Genomic DNA, 19,072 nt, shown 5'->3' on the forward strand with positions numbered 1-19,072 from the left:
GAGCCGAGATCGCGCCATTGCACTCCAGCCTGGGTAACATGAGTGAAACTCCGTCTCAAAAAAAAAAAAAAAAAAGAACTTTTCTGGGATGTGTTGGGAGCCTGGGGAGGTGCCTCATTACTGCGCTTTCACAGCAAAGAACCAAGATGGGCCCACTGCCGCCTCCTTGGGCAGAATAGTCCTCTAAGCCTCCCTCCCACCCTCAGAGGTGGCTCAGAGCAGGCTTCCAGTGGGACACCAAGCAAGCAGTGTCCACTTTATGAACGAATTGCCTGGAACTCTAAATTCCCAGATCTACTCACTCCATTCTGTTCCCAAACCAAGTCTCCAGCCCACCTGCACTTACCCAAGCCCCACGAGGGTGCCCCCTTTCAAAAGGACCATGAGAGCGATCCCAGAGTCAGGATCTTCTCTTACAGAGGTAGTAGTCAAAACCAAAGTAGCGAGCGCTGGCCTCGAGCTGGGCTCTGTGCTGAGAGCGCATTTACCTTGGTTCTTATCAACAGCTGGACCAAGGAGGACTCAGAAACCCAGTGAGTTCACGTAAGTCACCCAGGGACATGCAGTGATCTACGTGCTGGTGCCAGGGCTTTGAGCCTGGGGACTCTGACCCCAGAAACTCCTGTCCAGCCACTGCCCTCCAGCTTCCACTGAGGCTACCACTAAGAAGTGAGATTTTCCCCCATCGCATTTGTACCACTAAACCAGACCCTCCTCTCCACTGGGTCATTCCTGGTCAGAGGACTCCTGGCATTTGTGGGAAACACTTTACACAGCTGGCCTGCTACCTGCTGGCATTAGTCTGTTCCCGTGGCGTGGTCTTGGAGGCTGGTTTGCTTTGTTTCCACATTGGATTGCTGGCATCAGTGGGAGAATTTGTAAGTAGCTGAAACCTCTCTGAGGCCTTCCTACTGCCTGAGTCGGGGCAGCCAGGCAGCCAGTTTGAGAGTACAAAGCTGGTGGGGTCAGTGCAGCCGGCAGCCGTCCCATGCCGTTACCCACTGCCCTCTCTCCTTTTTTTTTTTTTTTGGAGACACAGTCTCACTCTGTCACCCACTCAAACTCTGAGCAATGGCGCGATCCTGGCTCACTGCACCCTCCACCTCCCTGGTTCAAGTGATTCTCCTGCCTCAGCCTCCCCAGTAACTGGGATTACAGGTGCATACCACCACATCCAGCTAATTTTGTATTTTTAGTAGAGATGGAATTTCACCAGGTTGGTCAGGCTGGTCTTGAACTCCTAACCTCAAGTGATCCACCTGCCTTGGCCTCCCAAAGTGCTGGGATTACAGGCGTGAACCACTGCGCCCAGCCCCTCTCTCCTTCTGAATCTATGTGACAGTCCCCAGCAGGGGTAGTGCCTTGCCACTGCATGCATTTGGGACAAAGCTGGTTTCAAGGCTGCCTTGAAAGCCTGAGTATTGGCCACCCAGCTCCGCTTCCCCTCTGTTGTGTTGCAAGGTGCCAGGCACACAGTAGGTGCCCTGTAGTGGAGGGGGTGACCCTTCAGCTTTGCCTTGCCTCCCACCTTGCTTTATGAACTTTCAGATACAGTGCAGGGAACTGCAGGGCACTCAGGCTGACTGCAGGGGGTCCCAACCTCTGCTGGTCTCCCAAAGCCTGCAAAAGTGTTGCCCTCTCACCAGAAAAGAAGGGAATTTGCCAGAAGTGAGCCCTGATGTGCTGGCTCTGCACGGAACAGAGGAAGCCTGAGTTCAGCCCTGCGTCCTGTGCTCCCCCCCCCGCACCTCACCGTTGCCATCCTTTCGTCCACCTGTGGCTGGGAGCATTGTACACTTGCCAGCTGGGCTTCCTGGTTTAGTCTCCCCCACCCCCAAATCCATCAATCCATCTGCACACCAAGCTGAGAAGTCACCTGATGTGGCTTCCCTGTTTCAAACTCCTTGGGGGTTGCCCTGGTTGCTTAGGAAGATGCCACTTTCCAAGAGGGCCTGGCTCTATTCCCCTCTTTTGGGACTTTCTGGCACCCTGGGACTGGCCTGGTGACAGTGGCTTCCTCCCATGGCTCTGTACTGTTGCTTCTGTCGGTTGCCCCCACTCCGGCCTCAGCCTTGTCTGGGCTCCACTGTTTCTCTGTACTCTGCCTCCCCACTGGGATGAGTCTTTGTGCTTCCCTCTGCTCTGGAGGGGCCCCAGGTAGAGTGAGCCGGGCAGGGAGGCAGTGAGTGAATAGGCTGAGTGTTTGGGGCACAAGGAGAGCTGGGAGCTCCTCGGACAAAAGCGACTGTGAGCAGTTTGATTGGATGTTGAAAACTTTGGGTCAAAGCTTTTGTATCTCTCAGAGTCCCCTGGCCCTTTTTCAGAGCCCGCCCACCCTCACTCTGCATGCAGCTAGAGCACTGGGAGTCCTGTTTCCCAGCCCACAGCTGGACTGGCAGGAAGGAGGAGCATGTGATTTGACAGCTGGGGAGGACGCTCGCGGCCAGAGAAAACCAGAAACTCAGAACCTTGCAGGCAGGGATGTAGGAAGGAGGGACTGCAGTCCTGTGACATTAGGAGTCCCCAAGGCTCATCTAGATAGGCACAGCTGGGGATAACCACAGGGTAATCCCATGAGGGCCTCTGGGAAGACCACCTGCCGGTGGGTGTAGGCTGTGCTATCTTTCCCTACCTTGTATGTGCCTGGGGGCCATCGTGTGGGGGCTTGTGAAAATGCAGGCTCTGATTGAGCAGGTCTGGGTAGAACTTGAGACTGCATTTCTTCTTTTTTTTTTTCCAAGATGGAGCCTTACTCTGTTGCCCAGGCTGGAGTACAATGGCACGACCTTGGCTCACCACCACCTCCCCCTCCTGGGTTCAAGTGATTCTCCTGCCTCAGCCTCCCAACTAGCTAGAATTACAGGCACACACAACCACGCCCGGCTAATTTTTGTATTTTTAGTAGAGACTTGGTTTCTCCATGTTGGTCAGGCTGGTCTCGAACTCCCGACCTCAGGTGATCTGCCCACCTCAGCCTCCCAAAGTGCCGGGATTACAGGTGTGAGCCACCACTCCCGGCCGAGACTGTATTTCTAACAACCGTGGTGACCATGATGCTCTGGTCTGGGGACCTCACTTTGCAGGGCCAGCACCTGGCTGTTGGAAAAGGTAATGCATGATTTCTATTCCAGGTCTTTCTGTGTAAATTATATTTACTTCTAATTATAGAAGCAGGTGCTCTTGTGGCCTGGTGTCCCTGAGGCACAGGCAACCCCCTCCCATCACTAAGGCGTGTTCTGGGGCACTGCTACCCTCCTGAGAACCCCCATCTGAGGGATCCCTAGGGAGTTTCCAACATTGGAGCCTCTGGTGGACAAAGGTCGTCCACATTCTTTCTTCATGAGTGGCAGGATGACTCCTGGGAGGTGGGAAACTGAAAGCCCAGAGGCTCTGCATAGTGGAAGCTGAAAGAATAAGTGACTGACTCATGGGTGGATGCTGGGGACCAGCCATTGTCTCTTGCTGCTGTCCTCTTGCTAGCTGGCCCTCAGTGGGGTTGGGGTCGGAGTCACATCGGCCCCTTTGGTGGGTCTGGGGGCTTTCTCAGGCGGTGGGCATGCACGGTAGCACATGGTCAAGTGGCCCAGGCCGTGGCACCTCACTGCACCGCTCAGTGGTGGCCTCGACCAGTAGGTGAGTCGAGAAGCCTTTTCCAGGGGACCTGGGGAGGCAGGCCGTATCCTCTGATAGGGCTGGGTCCTGAGAGTTGCTCAGGAAGGGCACTGTGGAGCTGCAGCAGAAGTGACTGTGGCAGGTGGTGAGTTTGGGTTTTCCCCAAGGCTAAAGATGACGCTGTCTGCGACAAGCTGGGTCTGGGAAGCTCTTCAGAGTGGAAGCCCAGGGAACTGTCTACTTCCTCATGATTGTAGATAGATAGCTGCTACTTTAAAAAATAGCCTGCCTGGCCAGGCATGGTAGCTCATGCCTGTAATCCCAGCACTTTGGGAGGCTGAGGTGGGCAGATCACATGAGGTCAGAAGTTTGAGACTGCCCTGACCGACATGGTGAAATCCTGTCTCTACTAAAAATACAAAATTAGCTGAGTGCGGTGGTACACGCCTATAATCCCAGCTACTCTGGAGGCTGAGGCAGGAGAATCGCTTGTACCCAGGAGGCGGAGGTTGCAGTGAGCTGAGATTGCCCCATTGTATTCCAGCCTGGGCAGCAAGAGTGAAACTGTCTCAAGGAAAAAAACAGCTTCTTTACGGATAGCTTACCTGGGCCTGTGTCCTGTGCAAGGGTGCGATTTTCTCTGGGCCCTTTACCACTCTGCAAGGCGCACAAAGCTCATGCGCTCTTGGGTTACAGATGGGGCCAAGTCTCTCCCAAGAGGGTGGTGGGGCCGGTTTGGAATCATCCCAAGTGCCAGTGGAACCAGAGTCTCCCCCTAACAGAGTCAGGAGAGTATAAAGATGAAAGGGATTGGCCGGGTGTGGTGGCTCACGCCTGTAATCCAAGCACTTTTGAGGCCAAGGCGGGCGGATCACCTGAAGTCGGGAGTTCAAGACCAGCCTGACCAACATGGTGAAACCCTGTCTTAAAAAAAAAAAAAAAAGATGAAAGGGATTGAGTGTGGTGATAGGCCTGGAGTCCAGGCCACTTGGGAGGATCGCCCGAGCCCAGGAGTTCTGGGCTTTCTGTGCTCTGTACCTATCCGGTGCCCACTCTGAGCTCAGCATCAATATGGTGATGGGAGTTGGGGTTAGGGGGGATCACCAGGCTGCCTAAAGAGGGGTGAACTGGCCTGGGTCAGAAGCAGCAGGTCATAACTCCTGTGCTGATCAGCAGTGGGGTTGCACCTGTGAATAGCCACTGAGGACTGAGAAAATGGAAAATGCGGGCCAAATATGGGAAAAGGTCTCAAGTCCACAAGGAAGCTCCAGGAAGCAAACAGTGCAGGGTTTTGGGATTATGGGTAGTTTTTCTTTACTATTCTGGGTTGCTTTTTTTTTTTTTTTTTTTTCTTTGAGACTGAGTTTTGCTCTCTTGCCCAGGCTGGAGTACAGTGGAGCGATCTTGGCTCACTTCAATCTCTGCCTCCCAAGTTCAAGCGATTCTTGTGCCTCAGCTTCTCAAGTAGCTGGGATTACATGCCTGGCTAATTTTTGTATTTTTAGTAGAGATGGGGTTTCACCTTGTTGGCCAGGCTGGTCTCGAACTCCTGACCTCAGGCAAACCACCTACCTCGGCTTCCCAAAGTGCTGGGATTACAGGCATGAGCCACCACACCTGGTCTATTCTGGGTTGACCTTAATTAAAAATATATATGTTTATGGATTAATGTTTAAATTGTAGGGAAAAAAAGAGCTAAGATGTTGGCAGAGAAGGAGCTGGGAGCTCAGGGGACTCTAGAAAGCCTGACAGCATTTGAAAGATGTAAGTTATAGGGACGAAGAGGAAAAATGGTGATCATTTGAAATAAGGAGGGAGGGATCCAGGTTTAGGCCAAGCTTGTAGGGAGAAAGCAGGCCCTGGTCAGTTGCACCCAGGGCTGGGGCTCTGTGAGGCCTCACGAGTCAGGGCCTTCCTCCTGGACTGAGGTTTGTCCTCCTTCCCCAGGCCTCCCGCTTCCAGGTGCCCCGGGGCAGGGAAGGGCATCTCTGCCCAGGGGAGGAACACCAGGCAAGCTATTCTAGGTGGGGTTTCCTTTCTACATGGCTGGATTCCAAATTGCAAGGAATGTGATAGCATTTTTATGGAAGGAGAAGGAACAACAGACCTTTCCAGAATGAAGAAAACAAATCCACCTGCCTTTGCCTTTCCCAGAGGCTCAAAAGTCTGGTATAAGATCACCTGTTTGCAGGTAGCCTTGTTTTAAGGGGCTTTCACACTGCAGTTGCTTAGAGAACCTTCTAGCAAGTTAAAGATAAGTGTCCTCCCTTCTCCCAGTGTTTGGACCTGGACCCTCCCTGGGAGGCTGAGCCACTCATCCCCAGCTTCCATCTGCCACACCAACCTGTGTGATGGGCACATTGAGGATTCTTTATCTTGTTTCTTTTTCTTTATCTTTCAAATACCTAACTCCAGTACAAAAAATTAGCCAGTTGTGGTGGCAGGGGCCTGTAGTTCCACCTACTCAGGAGGCTGAGGTGAGAGAATCACTTGAACCCCGAAGGCAGATGTTGCAGATAGCCGAGATTGTACCACTGCACTCTAGCCTGGGCGACAGAGGGAGGTTCCATCTCAAAAAACAAACAAAACAAAACAAATACCTAACTCTGGTTTCCATCCTTGTGAACTGTTTTGGAGGGGCAGCCTTGGCCTTCTGAGGACTGACCTGAAAATCAAGTCTCACTTCCCTAAAACCCAGCTCCTCTGGCCACTCACCCAGCCTGGGGCAGAGCTGCGGGTTAGTGGGTCAGGTTGGGGGTCCTCCCTGTCAACCTCCCAGGGCCTGGTATTTCTGGTGATCGACCTTGGTGGGTCTGTTTCTCCATCAGCCGAACAGCACCACACCCCTCAGAGGAGCCTTGAAGGATTACATTAGATGACATTTATTTGAAGGGCGTGGCTAGTGAGGCTGTTTCTCTCAGTGTCTGTAAGGTGGCAGCATCCCCATTCCTCTCGAGGAAAAATGAATTCCTTTGCATATGTTGGTAGCCACAGGACCATGCTTTGAGGCCAAAACCAGAATCCACAAATATTCAGAAACGTGATTCCTGTCATGTCCGCCTACATCTTCAGACATAATTGCCAAAGGTCTGACTCTCACAGTTATAACAGTCACCTGGACATGGGGACACTGAGCACACACTGTGCTTTCTCTAGCCCCTTCCAAGTTCAGGGGCACATCCTTCCTACAATACTCGAAAGCTTAGCATCTGCTTGAAATCCCAGGTTCATTCTGATCCCTAGGAATTCACTTACTTCAGTTTTCACCATCTATGAAGTGGGACTACTAATAACCACTTCATAGCACTGCTGTGTTCAATGAGGTAATTCAGGACAGTGCCTGGCACTTCTGAGCTCTCAGCAACCATAAAGGCAGGCGGCTGTGATTAATGCTTCACAGGACTGTCGTGCAGATGAAAAGGATCAGCACTGAGACAATGCCTTGTGAACCACAGGCCGACCGGTTTTAGTTACCACATGTTTGGAGCCCTATCGTGTGCAGTGCCCTATGTAGACCTCAGGCATTTTGAGAGAAGCAGATAAAACAGTGAGAAGTTGAAGACATGGGAGGTGTTTCCTGCCTGTCCTGCAAATCCAGGCCCTAAAGGAAGTGACTGTGTAGACAAACCCTCCGAGAGGGTCACTTTGAAGAGAGAAAGATAGGTTTCTGGTGTATATATCCTGGCTCTGTAGGAGAGGGGGTGCCACTGATGTGGTAGCTTTTTTTTTTTTTTTTTTAAATTATACTTTTAGTTTGTTTGGTTGGTTGGTTTTTTTCTTTTTATGAGTCGGAGTTTCGCTCTTTCGCCCAGGCTGGAATGCATCCTCTGCCTCCCGGGTTCAAGCAATTCTTCTACCTCAGCCTCCTGAGTAGCTAACATATAGGCACCCACCACCACTCCTGGATAATTTTTGTATTTTTATTAGAGACAAGGTTTTGCCATGTTGGCCGGGCTGGTCTCGAACTCCCAACCTCAGGTGATTCACCTGCCTCAGCCTCCCAAAGTGCTGGGATTACAGGTGTGAGCCACCGCACCCAGGTAGTTTTTTCTTTTTTTGAGATGGAGTCTCGCTCTGTTGCCCAGGCTGGAATGCAGTGGCACAATCTCAGCTCACTGCAATCTCTGCCTACCAGGTTCAAGCGATTCTCATGCCTCAGCCTCCCAAGTAGCTGAGATTACAGGTGCGCGCCACCAGGCCGGCTTCTTTTTGTATTTTTCATAGAGACAGAGTTTTACCATGTTGGCCAGGCTGCTCTTGAACTCCTGACCTTAAGTGATCCACCCACCTCGGCCTCCCAAAGTGCTGGGATTACAGATGGGAACCACTGCACATGGCCTACTTTTTTTTTTTTTGAGGCAGGGTCTCTGTTGCCCAGGCTGGAGTCCAGTGGTGCGATCACAGCTCACTGCAGCCTCAAACTCCTGGGCTCAAGCCATCCTACACGTCAGCTCCCAAGTAGCTGGGACTACAGGTGCACATCACCACATCTGGCTAATTTTTGTGTTTTTAGTGGAGATGGGGTTTCACCATGTTGCCCAGGCTGGTCTCAAAATCCTGAGCTCAAGTGATCCTCCTGCCTTGGCTTCCCAAAATGCTGGGATTACAGGCATAAGCCACCGCACCCAGCCTGTGGTAGCTTTATAGCCCTTCCAGGACTTAAATAAAGGGAAATTGGCTGATGCTTCCAGCAGGAATAAAAGAAAGCAGCTGGACCGAGCAGCTGGGATTGAAGGGGTGATCGGCTCGGGACTCCTTTCTCTCCTGCCCTTCTCTCCCGACATTACACGTCACATCTCCATGCTCACTTTATTCCTGTGCCCAGCCAGTGGCTCTCAGTGGAACACCCACGGCCCTTTTCCCTCTTGGGACTTGCCCACTGGGCTGGTGGGCATCTGTTTCTGGGCACATTCTTTCCAAAGGAGTTGAACCAAGTTTTCTTGCCCATTTAAAGAAGTTGGGGCCAGGTGCAGTGGCTCAGGCCTATAATCCTAGCACTTTGGGAGACCGAGATGGGCGGATCACCTGAAGTCAGGAGTTGGAGACCAGCCTGACCAACATGGAGAAAACCCGTCTCTACTAAAAATATAAAAATTAGTCAGCCATAGTGGCAGGTGTCCTGTATTCTCCGTGACACAGGATGCCGAGGCAGGAGAATCACTTAAACCCGGGAGGCAGAAGTTGCAGTGAGCTGAGATCATGCCACTGCACTCCAGCCTGGGCAACAGAGTGAGACTCTGTCTCAAAAAAAAAGAAGCAGCTGGAATTCCTTCAACATTGCCCTGAGCTTGCCAAGGTCTTTTCTGACATATTTGATCTTTTTGTTAGGCCTGGAGAATGTTCCAGGCTTGGGGACCTGAAAGGAAGATTTTCCAAGTCTTTAAGACTCCTCTCAGTTCGAACCCCAGAGGTAAAAGGATGACTATTTTTTTCTTTTTTTTTTTGAGACAGTCTCACTCCGTCACCCAGGGTGGAGTACAGTGGTGCCATCTTGGCTCACTGCAACCTCTGCTTCCCTGGTTCAAGTGATTCTTTGGCCTCAGCTTCCTGAGTAGCTGGGATTACAGGTATGTACCACCATACCTGGCTAGTTTTTTTATATTTTTAGTAGAGAAGGGATTTTGCCATGATGCTATGCTGGTCTTGAGCTCCTGACCTCAGCCAACCTGCCTGCCTCAGCCTCCCGAAGTGTTGGGATTACAGACGTGAGCCACTGCGCCCGGCCAGAGGATGGCTTTTCTCATCCCCCTCCCTGTGTTGGGGAGAGCATCTTGCCCCTCACGCGTGACAGCCCCTCTGTGTCTGCGGGAGGCTGTGCTAGCTTTGACCTAGGTGGGCTGGGAAGCCGTCTCCCTGGTCCTTCCTCTTGCAGCTGGGGACAGATTCCTGCCTATTCCCTGAGCTTTACTTATCCTCCCATCCGCAGAGCCAGTTTATCTCGTGTTCCTGGGCGCTGCTGCCTCCTTACACTCAGGCCTTTCAGTTCCTCTCTTACCTGCTTCACTCTCCTTCCTTTCTGCTCACGCTTTGTTGATGTCCCAAATGATTCGCGTCTCAAATGCGCCACATTCATGACTTCAGCCTTTTCCGCAAATTCTATTGGAACACACTGTGTGTGCTGGGGAGTGAGCAGTGGGCAGAAGATGTTTATCCAGAATCCTGGCACTGAAGGGTTCTTAGTGGTCATGTTTTTCTTTTTTAAGAGATAGATCTCTCTGTGTTGCTCAGGCTGGACTTGACCTGCTGGGCTCAAATAATCCTCCTTTCTCAGCCTCTGGAGTAGCTAGGTTTACAGGCTCAAGCCTCCGTACCTGCCCTTAGTGGTCATTTAACTGGGCCACCCCTTCTCTTTGTTTTGAGACAGAATCTTGCTCTGTGGCTAGGCTGGAATGCAGCGGTGCAATCCCGGCTCACTGCAACCTCCGTCTCCTGGGTTCAAGCGATTTCCCTGCCTCAGCCTCCCGAGTAGCTGGTACTACAGGCGCGCGCCACCACGCCCAGCTAACTTTTTGTATTTTAGTAGAGAAGGTGTTTCACCATGTTGGCCAGGATGGTCTCAGTCCCCTGACCTGGTGATCCACCTGCCTCGGCCTCCCAAAGTGCTAAAATTACAGGTGTCAGCCACCGTGTCTGGTCTGGGTCACCCCTTTTAAGGCTGCTTGACCAGAGACACGCTTCCCAGAGGGTTTCCTTACAACATGGCATTGCCAGGGTGCGTCTTCTCAACAGAAAATCCCCAAATGCAGAGGACTGTGGGGTCAGATGAGTCTGCGCTCTGTTTCCCTCTTGCAAGGGTTGGATACATATGGAAGGTTCTGGAAAGTTCCACACTGAACCTGTTTACTTTGACTGGGACTCCGTGTAACAGAGACTGCCCCTGCCAGCCGGTTCCTGCAAGCTCTCTTTACTTCTCAGGTCTAGTTCCAGTTGGCCGTTTTGCCAGACGGCACTTCCTTGCGCTGAGCTGAAGCCTGCCTCTCCCTTTCTATGCATAGAGCCCAGTTCTGCCACCCTTCGGGCCCCTGGGCAACATCTGAAGGCAGCTCTTGGCCAAATCCCGCTGGTTCCTTTCACCCCTGCCCTTTGCGTGTGGTCTTAAGTCCATTCGCCTTCTTGCGTGCTTCCCACTGACCAGGCCCATGACCTCCCTGAAGTGTGAGGTCTGCATGGAGTGGTGCAGACCATGATGGGGTGGGTAGGACTGTGGCCCCTGCATTCGGGATTCAGGACTTATAGTTGCCACTATGATTTATTTTACCCACAAGTTGTGGGGTTTTTTTTGTTTTATTTTGTTTTGTTTTTGAGACGGAATCTAGCTCTGTCGCCAGCCTGGAGTGCAGTGGCGCAATCTCAGCTCACTGCAACCTCCGCCTCCTGGGTTCAAGCGATTCTTCTGCCTCAGCCTCCTGAGTAGCTAGAATTACAGGTTTTTAGTAGAAATGGGGTTTCACCAAGTTGGTCAGGATGGTTTCAATCTCTTGACCTTGTGATCTGCCCACCTCGGCCTCCCAAAGTGCTGGGATCTACTGCGCCACCACAAGTTTTTTGGCAGCCTCCTTGACTCATGGTAGTGTCCCAGTCCCCTGAAGGCATGGTGACAGGTGCAAGTGAGCTCCATTTCTCTCAAAACCTGTACTGGGGAAGTCAGTTTGCAGGGGTCTTAATTTTAGAAACTTGCTTTTTTGTTTTGTTTTTTTTGCTTTGAAACAGGGTCTCACTCTGTCACCCAGGCTGGAGTGCAGTTACGTGAACATGGCTCATTGCAGCCTGGACCTCCCAGGCTCGAAATGATCCTCCTGCCTCAGCCTCCTGAGGAGCCCGGACCATAGGCACATGCCACCATGCCTTGCTAATTTTTCTCTATTTTTGAAGAGACAGGATCTCGCTATGTTGCCCAGGCTGGTCTTGAACTCCTAAGGCTCAAGCAGTCCTCCCACCTTGGCCTCCCAAAATGCTGGGATTGGAGGCATGAACCACTGTTCCCAGCCAGGACCTTGCAGTTTTGAAAATTGTGGTAAGATATACATAATGTGAAATTTCGCTTTTTTGTTTTGTTTTAGACAGGGTCTCATGCTGTCACCTGGGCTGGAGTGATCAGAGCTCACTGTGGCTTCAAACTCTTGTGCTCAAGTGACCCTCCCACCTTGGCCTCCCGAGTAGCTGGGACCACAGGTGTGCACCACCACACTCTGCTCATCTCTTAATCTTTTTGTTGAGATAGGGTCTTGTTTGTTTGTCCGGGCTGGACTGAAATTCCTGGGCTCAAGTGATTGTCCTGCCTTGGCCTCCCAAAGTGCGGGGGTAACAGGCAATGCGGACCGCACCCAGCAACACTGACCATTTTTCACCGTCTTTAAGTATAGAATTCAGCAGCGGCAACATTGACATTATTGTGCAGCCATCGCTGTCACCCGTTTCCAGAATTTTTTCACCCTCCTAAACAGAAACTCTGTCCCTGTTCAACACTAACTCCCCATTCCCCTCCCCCGCTCTTGACAGCCAGCATTCCATTTCTGTCCCGATGATTTTGACTACTCTCGGGACCTGATAAGTGAATTCATACAGTGAGGTGCCCCTTTTGCGACTGGCTTATTTCACTTGGCACAATGTCTTCAAGTCACCCATGTTGTATCCTGTGAGCATGTATCAGAGTTCACTTCCCTTTCATTGCTGAATGAAATTCCATTGCTTGTATAGACCACATTTTGTCAATGGGCATTTGGGTTGTTTCCACCTTTTGGCAACTGTGAATAATGCTGCTAGGAATACCAGTGTCACCGGGCAAGGTGGCGCGCGCCTGTCGTCCCAGCTACCCTGGAGGCTGAGGTGGGAGGATAGCTTGAGTCCAGGAGTTCTGGGCTGTAGTGCGCTATGCTGATTGGGTGTCCGCACTAAGTTCGGCATCAGTATGGTGAACTCCTGGGAGCAGGGGACCACCAGGTTGCCTAAGGAGGGGTGAACTGGCCCACCTCAGAAACAGAGCAGGTCAAAACTCCTGTGCTGATCAGTAGTGGGATCATGCCTATGAATAGCCACTGTACTCCAGCCTGGGCAACATAGCGAGACCCCGTCTCTAAAAAGATTTAAAAAAAAAAGAATACTAGTGTCCAGACATCTGTTGGATCCTATCCTATGGTAATTCTTTGTTCAGGCCTTGCATTTTGTATTTTATCTGTGGGCATCACACCAACTTACTGAGATCTTTGCCCCTAGATTCTGCCCCAACTTTGTGTCACCAGCAAATCTGAGAGTGAGCACCCTTTCTGGGTGGCTCTATAACTAACAGCCAGTCTGCCTAATTGTATCTGTACCTGTTTATCTTCCCCACCAAGGGCCTGATGAAGGGCCTTGATCATCCTGAGTGGTGACATCAGGTCAGCTGCTGTTTTCTGTTGGACCAACTTGACAGTAATGTTTCACAAGTAAATAAGCATGTGACCCAGCAATTCCAATCTTGGATGTATACACAAGAAAAAAGAAATGTATGTCCACAACACTCATATACAAATGTTCAAAGCAGCACTATTCAAAAGGTGGAAGCAAGCAGATGTCCATCACCTGGTGAATGGATAAACAAAATATGGTCTATTGATACAGTGGAATATTGTTGGGCAATCAAATGTCTGGAAGAGGCAAATTCATAGACACAGAAAGGCTAGTCATTGCTAGGGGGTAGGGGCGGCAAGAGGGGAATGGGGAATGACTGCTAATGGGTACCAGTTTCTTTTTAGGGTAATGCAAATGTTCTGGAGTTACATGGTAATGATGTTTGCACAACCTGAATGTACTAACAACCAATTCACTGTATGGTGGATTTTATGATATGTGAATTACATCTCAATAATGCTGTCTTTTAAAAAAAAGTTTAAAAGGGCCAAGCGTAGTGGCTCATGCCTGTAATCCCAACACTTGGGGAGGCTAAGGCGAGTGGATTACCTGATGTCGGGAATTCGGAACCAACCTGACCAACATGGAGAAATCCCGTCCCTACTAAAAATACAAAATTAGCCAGGGGTGGTAGCATGGGTCTGTAATCCCAGCTACTCGGGAGGCTGAGGCAGGAGAATAGTTTGAACCCGGGAAGCAGAGGTTGCGGTGAGCTGAGATTGTGCCATTGTACTCCAGCCTGGGCAACAAGAGCAAAACTCCATCTCAAAAAAAAAAAAAAAACCAGTTTAAAAAACAGATGAATGAGGTCCCTCCCAGAGTCATTTGCATGAACCCATGGAAATTGTTGCTTCTTTTCTTGAAGTTCTCACAAACCATCCTTTGGCAACACTAGATCCTGGGCTGGTGATTCTGTGATTCACATCTCTGCCCACTTCTGGGAAACCCAGCAGCGCCTTGCTTGTTTCCAGACCTGGGACACCTGTGTCATCCCTCACAGTTCCTCCAAGCTCACCAACAGCCATCCAGCGATCTTGTCTGTGTCCTTTAGTGCCTTGTAATGTAACTCTGCTGGCAAGGAGGCCTTGCTGAGCACAGTGCCGCTGGAGTAATAAGTAGCCAGCCTACTGTTAAAGTCAGGGCATTGAGGAAAAAACAAGAAATAAAAATAGAAGCACCCACCAGAGGAAGGTGGTGAGTGCTAAGTCCTGGAGAAGAACGGACAATGGGTGCTGTTGGAAGAGCCGAGGAGGAGGCGGGCGGCTCCCTGAGCTCCCGGGCACAGGAAGACCATAGAGGAGGGCAGGGGGGAGGCGGCTGGGTGGGAGGAATGGCACGAGTTGGCCTCTGCAGCTGGAGTGGAGCCTGTCAGGGATTCCTGGGCCTCCCCTCCAGCCTGACCTTGGGAGCCCTAAATGCTGCCAGCCCACAGCACTAGATGCCTGGTTCCCCACAGGCTACATTTCTTGGTGAGTAGTGGTTGTTCTCAATAATGGTGGGTTTTTGTTACCGAGGCTGTGTCGGGGGGAGTGCAGACAAGTAATGAGTGTATGAGTCGGTTCTCAAACTGCTATAAAGAAAACCCTGCCAGGCTTGGTGGCTCATACCTGTAATCTCAGCACTTTGGGAGGCCTAGGCAGGCAGATCACAAGGTCAAGAATTCGAGACCAGTCTGGCCAATGTAGTGGAACCATGTCTCAACTAAAAATACAAAAAATTAGCTGGGTGTGGTGGTGTGCACCTGTAATCCCAGCTACTTGGGAGGCTGAGGCAAGAGAATCACAGGAACCCAGGAGGCAGATGTTGCAGTGAGCCGAGATTGCACCACTGCACTCCAGCCTGGGCGACTCTGTCTCAAAAGAAAGCAAGCAAGCAAAAGGAAAACCTGAGACTGGCTAATCTATAAGAAAAGTGGTTTAGCTGGGTGTAGTGGCTCACACCTGTAATCCCAGCACTGTGGGAGGCCAAGGTGGGCAGATCATGAGGTCAAGAGATTGAGACCATCCTGGCCAACATGATGAAACTCCGACTCTACTAAAAATACAAAAATTAGCTGGGTGTGGTGGCACGTACCTGTAGTCCCAGCTACTTGGGAGGCTGAGGCAAGAGAACCTCTCGAACCTGGAAGGCGGAGGTTACAGTAAGCCGAGATCACGCCACTGCACTCCAGCCTGGTGACAGAGCGAGACGCTGTCTCGAAAAAAAAAGAAAAGTGGTTTAATTGGCTCATGCACAGCTCTGCAGGCTATAAAGGAAGCGTGGCAGCACCTGCTCGGCTTCTGGGGAGGCCTCAGGAAACATACAGCCATGGCAGAAGGTGAAGGGGGAGCGGTGCTTCACATGGTCAGAGCAGGAGCAAGACAGAGCAGGCGGGGAGGTGCTTTTGAACAACCAGATCTTGCAAGAACTCACTCACTATCACAAGAACAGCACCAAAGACATGGTGCTGAACCATTCATGAGAAATCCACCCCTTGATCCAACCACCTCCCACCAAGTCCCGCCTCCAACATTGGGGACTACAATTCAAATGAGATTTGGTGGGGATGCAGGCCCAAACCATATCAGTGAAGAAGCCTGATTTATTTTTTTTTAATGTTTAATTTGTATTTATTATGTATTTTTTAAGAGATGGGTTCGATGGGGGGATGGAGGCAGAGCAAACCACATTGCCATTGTATGTACCTATGCAACAGTCCTGCATGTTCTGCACATGTACCCCAGAACCTAAAGTGCAATAATATATATGTATATATGAAAAAAAGTGATGGGGTCTTGCTTCATTGCCCAGGCTGGATGCAATCAAACTCCTGGCCTCAAGCAACCATCCCACCCCAGTCTCCCAAATAGCTAGGACTATGGGTAGACATGACACCATACCCACCCTAATTTATTTAATTTATTTAAAATTGTGGTAAAATGCACTTAACATAAACTGACCAGACCAGGCGCAGCAGCTCACGCCCGTAATCCTGATACTGGGAGGCTGAGGCAGGCAGAGCACTTGAGGCCAGGTGTTTCAGACCAGCCTGGCCAACATGGTGAAACCCCATCTCTACTAAAAATACAAAAATTGGCTGGGCGTGGTGGCACATGCCTGTAATCCCAGCTACTTGGGGGGCTGAGGCACGAGAATTGCTTGAACCTGAGAGGTGGAGGTTGTGGTGAGCAGAGATCGCTCTGCTGCACTCCAGCCTGAGCGGCAGAGCATGACTCTGTCTCAAATAAAGAAACAGAAAAAAACCCTTGACCACTTTAACCCTATAAGTGCACACCATTAAGTACATTCACATTGTTGTGCTGCCATCACCAGTCACCACCATGCCCCTGTCCCCCAGCCCCTGGCAGCCACTCATCCACTTTCTGTCTCCATGAATTTCACTGCTCTAAGAACTTCACAAAAGCAGAACCATATAGCATTTGCCCTTTTGTGGCTGGCTTGTTTTACTTAGCAGAATGCCGTCAAGGTTCACGTGTGTTAGCATTCCTTTTTATTGCTAAATAATATTCCCTTGTATAAACATACCATATTCCATTGTATGGATATACCTCTTTTTTTTTTTGAGATGGAGTCTTGCTCTGTCACCAGGCTGGAAGGCAGTGGCATGATCTCAGCTCACTGTAATCTCTGCCTCCCAGGTTCAAGTGATTCTCCTACCTCAGGCCCCTGAGTAACTAGGATTACAGGCTCGTGCTCCCATGCCCAGCTAATGTTTGTACTTTAGTAGATACAGGGTTTCACCGTGTTTGCTAGGCTTGTCTACGAACCCTTGACCTCAGGTGATCCACCCGCCTCGGCCTCCTGAAGTGCTGAATTACAGGTGTGAGCCACCGTGCCTGGCCGAATATACCCCATTTCGTTTCTCCTTTTATCTGTCCATGGACACTTCTGTTGTTTCTACCTTTCAGCTGTAGTAAACTGATTCGTTTTTAAAGCAAGGTGTTCATACCTGAACAACAAGCAGTCTCTGGGTGGCAGGAAATGCTTGAGGGGAGAAGAGCCAGGGGTCCATGGGGAAATCCCATAACGGGGGAAGTGGCTTGGAGGAAGCAGAGCACAGAGGGCTGAAGATGGCTGGGCCAGGAGGGGACAGGGCTGGTCCCCCACCTGGTGAGGCTGGGTTTGTTTCCTGGATGGAGGCTGGGGAGACAGTCAGCGGAGGGGCAGCCCTGTTAGAGGACAGAGCTGGAGCCCTCTCAGCAGATGTGGCTGTTCAGAGCGAACCAGAGGGGAATCACGAGCCAGACTCACGGCCGCACACGGGTGGGAAGCAACTTCCCAAGACTCGGGACGGAAGGGAGGCTGTTGGGAATGGGCGTGGGAGAGACACAGGGGCAGTGACCAGGAGGCGGCTCCTGGAATTGCCAGCCCTTCCCTGGGCATCAGGGGCCAGCTCCTGCAATACCTCCAGTGTCCAGCATTAGGAAGAGGTGCTCACTTGATGTTTGTTAACTGAACCTGGGGGAGATAAAGGTAAACAAGGCACGTTTTTCACCCTGCAAAAACGTATGTATGGTTTAGTTGAGGAGATACAAGACATGAAAACCAACAGCTAGTACAAGATCCACTTTGAATCGTACAAAGCCCTAAGGCGCTCTGAGGAGAGAGGGGTTCCTTTGGAGCAGGTGACCCACATGGGCCTAGCAGAGCGGGAGGTATTCGAGTCATTTTTCAATGAATGAAGCCAAAATAATTGCATGCTTGGGAGACTAACAAGTGTCCTTTCATCCTAGTCATGCATTCCTTTGACCCTGCAGATACGACGCTGGGCAGGATGGCTTCATCGACCTGATGGAGCTGAAGCTGATGATGGAGAAGCTGGGGGCCCCTCAGACCCACCTGGGCCTGAAGAGCATGATCAAGGAGGTGGATGAGGACATCGATGGCAAGCTCAGCTTCCGGGAGGTACCCGCCTGTGGTGGCCCTGACCCCCTGTGGGGTGCCCCTGAGAGGATCCTCAGGTTTATAGTCTCCTGTGGCACAAATCGGTTTGGCCTCTCTAGAGCACTGTTTGCATAGCTAACCTACAATTCCGCTTTCAAAAATACCTTTTAGAAGACAGCAAACCCTAGTGCTGGCCTGGAAAAAGCAGCATGGGCCGTATAATCCCATTTGAGTAAAATAGTAAGAAATTTGGAGGATGTTCATCAAAATATTCATAATGGATTATATGGGGGCAAAATTTTGGTAGTTTTATAGTGTTATGCTTTTTTTATATATTAAAGCTTCTCATTTTTAAATGTATTTAAAATTTTTTTATTTTTAATTGTTATGGGCACGTAATAGTTGTATGTATATATTTATGGCGTACATGTGATATATTTTATTTATTTATTTTTATTATTATTATTTTTTAAGAGTCTCACTTTGTCACCCAGACTGGAGTGCAGTGGTGTAATCTCAGCCCACCCCAACCTCCACCTCCTGGGTTCAAGTCATTTGTGCCTTAGCCTCCTAAGTAGCTGGGATTACAGTGTGCCACCAGGCCTGGCTAATTTTTGTATTTTTAGTAGAGATGGGTTTTCACGGGGTTGACCATGCTGGTCCCAAACTCCTGGCCTCAAGTAATCCTCCCACCTCAGCCTTCCAAAGTCCTGAGATTACAGGTGTGAGTAATCTGGCCTACATGTGATATCTCAATATATGCATACAATGTGTAATGATCAAGTCAGGGAATCTGGGTATCCATCACCTCAAACATTTATCATTTCTTTGTGTTAGAAACATTCCATTCCTTTTAGTTATTTTGAAATGACAATAATGCGTCTTCTTTGCTTATCGCCCAGGCTGGAGTGCAGTGGCTCAATCATGGCTCACTGTAGCCTTGACCTTCTAGTCTCCATTGATCCTCCCACCTCAGCCTCCTGAGTTACTGGGACTTTAGGCACATAACACCACACCTGGCTAATTTTTAAAATTTTTTGTAGAGATGGGGTCTCACTATGTTGTCCAGGCTAGTCTCCAACTCAGCCTCAAGTGATCCTCCTGCCTCTGCCTCCCAAAGTGGTGGGATTACAGATATGAGCCACCTTGCTCAGTTATTTTGAGAATAATACTCCTTTTTATTTTCCTT

At 50.3% G+C, this 19,072-nt stretch overlaps 1 protein-coding gene across 1 annotated transcript in view; it reads left to right on the forward strand.

Annotated features, from left to right (window-relative positions):
• EFHD1 (EF-hand domain family member D1) overlaps positions 1 to 19,072 on the forward strand; it is a 52,992-nt gene that overhangs the window by 14,713 nt on the left and 19,207 nt on the right. Inside the window, exon 2 of the mRNA XM_017516547.2 lies at positions 17,757 to 17,904. Within this exon, the coding sequence (XP_017372036.1) occupies positions 17,757 to 17,904 (148 nt within the window). The remainder of the gene's footprint in view (positions 1 to 17,756; positions 17,905 to 19,072) is intronic.

This window comes from Cebus imitator, unplaced genomic scaffold (assembly GCF_001604975.1).
Source record: "Cebus imitator isolate Cc_AM_T3 unplaced genomic scaffold, Cebus_imitator-1.0 Scaffold592, whole genome shotgun sequence".
In the NCBI taxonomy this organism is placed as follows: Eukaryota; Metazoa; Chordata; class Mammalia; order Primates; family Cebidae; genus Cebus; species Cebus imitator.